Genomic DNA, 8,336 nt, shown 5'->3' with positions numbered 1-8,336 from the left:
TGGCAGCATACGAAAATTGGGTCGGATTTATTAAATGTGGAAAAATTTTATTTTAAATTTGCACATAACGCTACAATTTTACGAAAACTAAGCAAAATTTAATTTTCCATTTTTGTTTTATTTTGACTAGTAGCAATTAATCAAAAATATATTGTCAAATCAGAGCGCTACAGTTTTTAAAAGCATATTCAAAAATCAGATTTTTGAAAAATCTAATGAGGTATACTTTAAGTAACATAAAAAATAAATAAATTGGTTTTTAATGAATGTTCCAAACACGAGGCATTAATAAAAAGCTTATAATATTTTTAAGTATGCTTTGAGTTTTAAAAGTTAAAAAAATTGGTAGTTACCTTAGACATAAATTATCCAATTTCCACTCATCATATTTTTGAATGTGTCAAAATGTTCTCGAGCAGTAAAAAAATTTTACGCTTATCCAAAACGTCAAAAATATTAATAAACAAACAATTAGCGCTAAAATTAAAAAATTTGGTAGATACATGTCGAAAATTCAGCAGTGTGAAAAAAATTCCATTTTTGGATGGAACAAAATTTCATTCAATGAACGAGTCAGTGGTACAACCTGATTATCCTGAACAATTGCTGAATAAGCTTTCATTACCTTGTAATGAATCTGCACAAAGATATCCTGAAAAATCAATAGAACATAAAAAGTTACAGGAAGCAATACATGCAGTAATGGAACAATGTGATAAAGATATTCCAATTATGATTGGATGTAAAGAGCATCGGACAGAGGCCATACAAACCCAGCAAATTCCATTTAATCACGAGCGAAGTATTACCAAATATTATCATGCTGATGAACATTTAATTCAAAAAGCAATAGATGAAGCGATAAAAGCTCAAATAGAATGGGACCGAATTCCATTTATTGACCGATGCAGAATTTGGGAAACTGCTGCAAAATTAATGGGTGATAAATATCGATATTTACTAAATGCTGCTACTATTTTGGGCCAAGCAAAAACATCATATGAATCAGAAATTGATGCAGCCTGTGAACTGATCGATTTCTTTAATTTTAATCCATATTTTATGAAAGATTCAAATAAATATCAACCAACTAGTGAGGTTCCAATTTTAAATACATGGAAAAATCGTGGATTTAATGGTTTTTGGGCAGCCATAACTCCATTTAATTTTACATCAATTGCTGGTAATGTCGCATACGCACCTACTTTAGCTGGTAATGCTGTAGTTTGGAAACCATCGGATAATGCAATTTTATCAAATTGGTATGTGTACAATATATGTCGTGAAGCAGGCGTACCACCTGGAGTTGTTAATTTTGTGCCTGCTGATCCAGAAACATTTGCAAATGTAGTCACACGTAGTCCAGAATTAGTGGGCATCAATTTTGTCGGTTCATCAGAAGCATTTAAATCACTATGGAAAAAAGTTGGTGCAAATACAGATTGTTACAAGAATTTCCCTCGTATGGTTGGTGAAACTGGCGGAAAAAATTATCATTTTGTTTGTGAAGATGCAGATGCGGATCAAGTTGCGCATGATACAATTGCAGCTGCATTTAGTTATTCTGGACAGAAATGTTCAGCTTGCTCACGTTTGTACGTTCCTTCTTCATTTTGGTGTGTATTAAAAGAGAAATTGTGTGAAATACAAAAAAGATTAGTTGTTGGTGCTGCGGATTGTCATCATACATCGTTATCCGCGGTGATAAATGGAAGTGCTTTCGATCGGATTGAGTCTTACATAAAGTATGCACATGAACAACCACATTTAAAAATTGTGTGTGGTGGAAAATGTGATAAATCTCATGGATATTACATAACACCAACAATTATTGAAACAACCGATCCAAATGACAGATTAATGGTGGATGAAATATTTGGACCAGTATTAACTGTATACCAATATGAAGAGAAGGATTTTCAAACTATAATTGAAAACATTAAATGTGGATCAAAATATGCATTAACTGCTTCAATATATTCAAGAAATAATGAGCTTTTAAAAAATTTATACGAAAATTTAAAATATACAGCCGGTAATTTATACATAAATACTCGATGTACAGGGGCAGTTGTTGGCCACCAACCATTTGGTGGCAGTAAAATGTCAGGAACCAATGATAAAGCAGGTGGACCATATTATCCGCTAAGATTTGTCAATCCTTTGGTTATTAAAGAAAATCTTGCACCACCTAAAAAAGTTTAAGCATTGTAAAGCTTTGTAAAACATTTTTATAATCAAGAGCGTAAATTTGTTATTTTTGTATTCTTCGTTGAAAAACAATTTTGTTCTCATTAAAATTTAGCTTTATTATCTCTATACTTGTTGATATAAGAATGAGCGATCAGCATTGGTGGGAGTAGCTATTTTCGTATTGTGGAGTCACATCTTTTACTTTATTTCAGAATATAATTAATTTTCACAATAAAAAACTATTTCATAAATGTTGTAATTTCATTGTCTTATTTCAAAATACAGTTTTCTTATTTACCCTTTTAGTTTTAAACGGAGACATTCTACTTCGGAAAACTCCCGGAAAGCTAGGTTTTTGCATGAACCTAATATTTGTGGTTGAACCTAATCAATATTGAATTAGATAGCTCTGATGCTATTTATATAATTGATAGAGGATTTCTTTAACACCGTGTTACATGGAATAAGTGAGAAACATTTATAACATTTTTAATACATATGTCGATTATGTATTATAACAGTGACCGTTAACGAAATATTCGCGTAAATCGTATTTTGCGATATTTGAATCGAGTAACTTTTATAGCGGCAAATGGATTTATGGGGATTTTTGATATTCTGTTTAGAACCACAAATAGAAGGTTTCCGGGAATTATTCCGAGGTCCGGTCTTTATTATTTGTTTATTTTTTGCGTAACAAACAAACAAACTCACTTTCACATTTGGAATATTCGACAAAATCAAAAAGAATAAATCGTTAAATAGTTGTATTTTTTTATAGTTTGTGGTGTTATTAATTGCCTTTCCATTTGAACTTTAAAGCAATGAAATATTTTCTTTCGTTTATGCATTTTATTTTTTCTTTTATTTATTTATTTATATAGAATTTTTATAGAAACGATCTAAATTTTTTCGTTTAACAAAACTGTTCTTATTCATATCATTCGGTTCGAATAAATAAAATTCAATGAATTGTAAACGCAAGTAAGAAAATGCAAGTAAATAGTAATCGAAAATCTATTTTAAATTATTATTTGACGGTGAGGAGCATCTATTTGTTTGTATGTTTCTTTCGATATTGTATTTGTTTATTTATAGCAATTTCCAGTATAATATTCTCGACATACTACAAAATATGCTCTAGCGAATAAAAGCAGCTACAGGGGTATCCCTTAAAAAGGTTTGATATTACTTCGATTGCAGCTTTTTATCCCTCTTGAATATATCCTGGTATATTTCAGGTTTCTCAGTTCCCTAGAGAATGTGAGAGAGGCTCAAAAGGTTAAAGATAATAAGGCAACTTTTAATCGTGTTGGTCATTAAATCAAAGGTCTTGAAAAGTATATTTGAACTATACATATATTTTATACTAAAAAAAAAAAAAAAACTAGCGCCCTAGTCAGCTTTTCTGTAAAAATAGAATGATCGACAACAAAGTTTAAAAGGTATGTTTTCATGTATGGTATTCAATCAAAGGTCTTGAAGAGTATATTCCTATACTTAATACAAAATAGCGTTAAATGTTAAGGATCAATAACAGAAGTTCAGAAGTTTTTATGATATGTATTAACTAATGTGGTACTAAATTGAATGTCTTGATGAGTACGTTCAAATACTACATATAGCCTAGAAGGGACATGCAAATTTTACTCTCGAACGAGTACGTGAGTTTTCTGTTTTGTAATCAAGACCATGAATATTCGTTATTGGGATTTCGGGTGGTAAAAGTTATAGAAATGTAATGCATATGACTTAAAAATCATATAACAAACATTTACAAAATATTTTTATTTATTATTTACAATCGATATGTATTTGTAAATATTAGTAAATAATGTCGAGTCTGGGAAGTAAATACAAAGATTATTTACTTTAAATTTCATTTCAATTAATAGTTTTTATGTTGTCGGATATGCAAAATTTTTATTTTAAATAAATATAGTTACATTTTGTGTTGCACTTTACTCAGATTTAGATTACATATTCCAGCAAGCTAAGCAGAAAACAATTTCAGTAAAAATTACTTTATAATTTACAAACTAAAAATATTTGAAAAATAAATTTTCCTTCTGAGTTACAAATATATTATTAAGAAAGAAATTAGAAATGTCAGTTTAGGGCATTTGATTTGGTACTTGGTACTTGGCCCTGTTTCGTCTCAATTCTTAATTTGTGACTAAATAATTATGGTTGAAAAGCAATTAAGTTGTGTAACGGTTCTATCATATAACATATTCACATTTTTATACCATACATATATGTAATGTGCAAGGTATGTTAAGTTTAGTACCAAATTTGTAACGCTTGAAAATATTGATGCCAAGAAAAAAATTTTGGTAAATGTGTTCATAAAATCACCTAAATAGCCCATTTCCAGTTGTCTGCCTGTCGTCTGTCTGTCCGTCTGTCATCACGATTACTCAAAAACGAAACGAGATATAGAGCTGATTTTTATAGAGTACTGAGGACGTAAAAAGTGAGGTTAAGTTCGTAAATGAGCAACATAGGTCAACTGGGTCTTGGGTCCGTAGGACCCATCTTGTAAGCCGTTAGAGATAGAACAAAAGTTTTAGTATAAAAAATATTCCTTATAAAAAAATAACCAACTTTTGTTTGAAACATTTTTTCGTAAACATCACTGTTTACCCGTGAGGGCGTAAATTAGGCGAAAATTGTATAGTATGTAATTATGGGAATATCAGTTATGCATGTGTGACATGTATGTATGTGTAATATGAGAGTTATCAACACTGTCTATGCATGGTATTTCAACAATTAGCTCAGTCAATTATTTTTTTTCACTTGTTTTTTGTAAAATGTAATGAATTTTTGCATTGCTTGTCGGTTTGCATTTATCAAACTTGTAATTCCCACTTTATATTTTGGTGAGACGAACTAACAACAAATTGTACGTTAAGACCCACAACTGGTTAAACCTAAATCAACAAAATGTACGTTAGGGGTTATGTTGTAAAACTTAAGTTTATCATCGAATTTTGAACAGTGTTTAATCATTTAACTATTTAGTGCAGTGCTGTTACATAAAAATGAATGGAAAAGGTACCTCGTTCCGCCCATCCGAAAATTTGTAAATCAAACGGGTCTGATCTAAAAGAAACCTGATCTACTACTGCAACAAAAGCATTCGAATCAGAAATATACGCTTCAAGAATTGATCAAGTGACCGCACTTACTTATTACTTATATGGTCAACAGTTTTATAGGTTAGTGTAGCTACACATTTCATATAATGCACGGCAATGTTTTCAATTGAACTCAATTGAGAAATTAAATAAAATCAATTTTTATTTAATTATTTATCGTTTATGCAACAATATGATTGTATCTACCAAATTACATTTAAATAACAAGTTCATATTATTTCCAAAGACACTTTGCTATTTTTTTAGAATTGTAAGGGTAGGGGAAGGCTGTTATATTGGAACAAAAAAGTATCCTTGCGGTTTTAAGGTTGTATGGGACAATCCTACTAAGGAAGACTCTATCTACCGATTTTAATTGGAACCTTATTATAGGTCACTTTATAGACATAGAATATTATACAGATGTACGGCTTTGCCATAATTGTGATTGTTAATTATAGGTTATTTATTGTGATTATCTACGGTTAAATAATTTAGCCTGGCTATATTTGGATATACTATTTTTGGTTTCTTTTGATAACTGATTTTTTTTTTTCGAAATTCAAATAGAATGCCTGTTAAAAAGTGTACCATATCATATTTCGCAAGTAAATAGTAACTTCCTTATATTTCATTGTGCTCAATGAGCACGTTTGATATAAAACAATGCACGGATGATTGGGATATCGGGATACCGACAATAAGTCAAAATATTTTTAGCATAACTGAACAATAAATATACTCATCACCTTAAGTGGCAAGTATATTGTAATGACACCCTGACTTCATAATAAATCTGTGTTATTCGGTCCGAAATTTTTCTTGAAATTAGATTTGAATATTACGGTTGTATCACTATGCGCTATGTTCCAATACGCCCAGCCTTACCTCACCATCATTATAGACATATATAAAAAATATATGAAAAATAAAATTACTTTTTTTAATTCCAATACAAATTACAATAAAAATATTATGATAAAATTTAAAATGCACAACGAATTACTTTCTACACGGAGAATGGTAACCGTATTACAAGTTAAAATACAAACTTTTTTTACCAAGATTTTATGGCATTATGCTGTAAAGCACAAAGAGACTATGCATAAAAATTCAGTCATATTATAGTAGAAGTGACATATTATGTGGCCTATTCTTCGTTTTCCTGAAGTCATGATGGAGAAATAAATATGGCTCTTAACTTCTATTTGAATGGATTTCGTACAGTGGCCAAGGGCGGCTCACTCCATATTCTCCATGCCTTTTTTCGCTCAAGCGTTTGCTAAGTATTTTGACACACTAATTCCGAATTTGAAATGCTACACTGTCAAAAGTCATAGCTATCATAATTTTGTATTAAAATGTGAATAGATTTTGAACTAAAGGTATTTGCTTTTTCATGTATTCGGGTTGTATGACGATTCATTTTATAGAGCAAACCTTAACAAATAAGAATAATTCATTATTAAACGCCTCTGAAGTAAAATAATTAATTACAGCGAAGAAAAACCGAAAAAAATTGTTCGATGAACGAAATTCTAACTGTTTATAAGCTCCATCTGACCTTTTAATTATCCTAACAAAGATAAATATCGCTAGATAATTAAATTACAAATCAGAAAAATTTCGAAGTTCTCAAAAATCTTTATTAGACCCAAAGTTATTGTGATTAATTCCTCGATGTCTTCATACGTACCTACTCGGAAAGTGGAAAATTTTGACGTATTAATGCAAATAATTTTTTGCACTTCAAAGATCCACAACTTATTGAAATGGAATTTTGGATCTGGTATCCTTTACAACTTTTATTTGGATCACCGAAAACTTTTTTTTCTGAATTTAGCTCAAACGACTGTGTAATTTTTATACCATGTATATAGATATTATACGAGGTATACTTAGTTTAGTCCCAAGTTTGTAACGCTTAAAAATATTGATGCAACCAACAAAATATTAGTACAGGTTCAGAAATCACCTAATTAGTCCATTTTCGGTTGTCCGTCCGTCCATCCATCTGTCTGTCAACACGATAACTCAAAAACGAAAAAGATGTCAAGCTGAAACTTTTACAGCGTACTCTGGACGTAAAAAGTGAGGTCGAGTTCGAAAATCAGCAACATACGTCAATTGGGTCTTGGATTCGTAGGACCCATTTTGTAAACCGTTAGATAAAGAACAAAAGTTTAAGTGTAAAAAATGTTCCTTATAAAAAATAAACAACTTTTGTTTGAAACATTTTTTCATAACACTGTTTACCCGTGAAGGTGAAAATTAGGCGCAAATTGTATAGTATGTATTATATGGGAATATCAGTTATGTATGTATTGACATGAATGTATGTGTAATACGATAACAGTCATCAACATTGTCTATACATGATATTTCAACAATTAACTCAGTCAATTGTTTGTTTTCACTTGTTTGCATTAGTTTTATGCAGGTATTTTTCCTTCATTTATACGTTTTTTGATAGATAAACTTCACCGTGTACTGTTTCAACTTTGTAAAAAGAAAAACTATTAGATACATTTCTATATAAATACATAGAATAATACGTAGAATTATTTTCGAATACATTATATTATTTTTATTTTTATATATTGTATGTAGGTAGTCTAGTATGCAAGTGAATTGAATTTTAAATTAGCAATCAATATCTTTTGACCTTTTTGTCAATCTAATATTCTTACGGGTTTTATTAAACAAAGAATAGATACCTAGTTTTATTTACGTTTTATTCAAATATATTTGTATTTTATTTAAATGCTAAACGATGAGGCTTTTTTAAAATGCAACGATAGATACTCTAAAAAATTGGATTGCATTAAAAATAATTTTAATGAGTTATTTGTATTTTTTTTGACAGATTTTTGACTTATTTAATACTAACAAGTGAAAACAAACAATTGACCGAGTTAATGGTTGAAATACCATGTATAGGCAGTGTTGATGACCCAATCAATTGTTTTTTTTAACGTCATGTAAATAAAGAAAGATATC

General features: G+C 29.9%; 1 protein-coding gene across 1 annotated transcript; it reads left to right on the top strand.

Annotated features, from left to right (window-relative positions):
- Window positions 1-564: 564 nt before the first annotated feature.
- On the top strand, window positions 565-2,205 carry LOC123306197 (delta-1-pyrroline-5-carboxylate dehydrogenase, mitochondrial-like). Its single transcript, XM_044888114.1, has 3 exons — window positions 565-1,024; window positions 1,070-1,945; window positions 2,066-2,205. Exons 1-3 carry the CDS (start codon window positions 565-567, stop codon window positions 2,203-2,205), a joined length of 1,476 nt encoding a protein of 491 aa, XP_044744049.1.
- Window positions 2,206-8,336: the final 6,131 nt, after the last annotated feature.

Source organism: Chrysoperla carnea, chromosome 1 (genome assembly GCF_905475395.1).
Source record: "Chrysoperla carnea chromosome 1, inChrCarn1.1, whole genome shotgun sequence".
NCBI lineage: Eukaryota > Metazoa > Arthropoda > Insecta > Neuroptera > Chrysopidae > Chrysoperla > Chrysoperla carnea.
The sequence above is the reverse complement of the archived record's forward strand: the minus strand, read 5'-3'. Positions and strand labels throughout refer to the sequence as shown.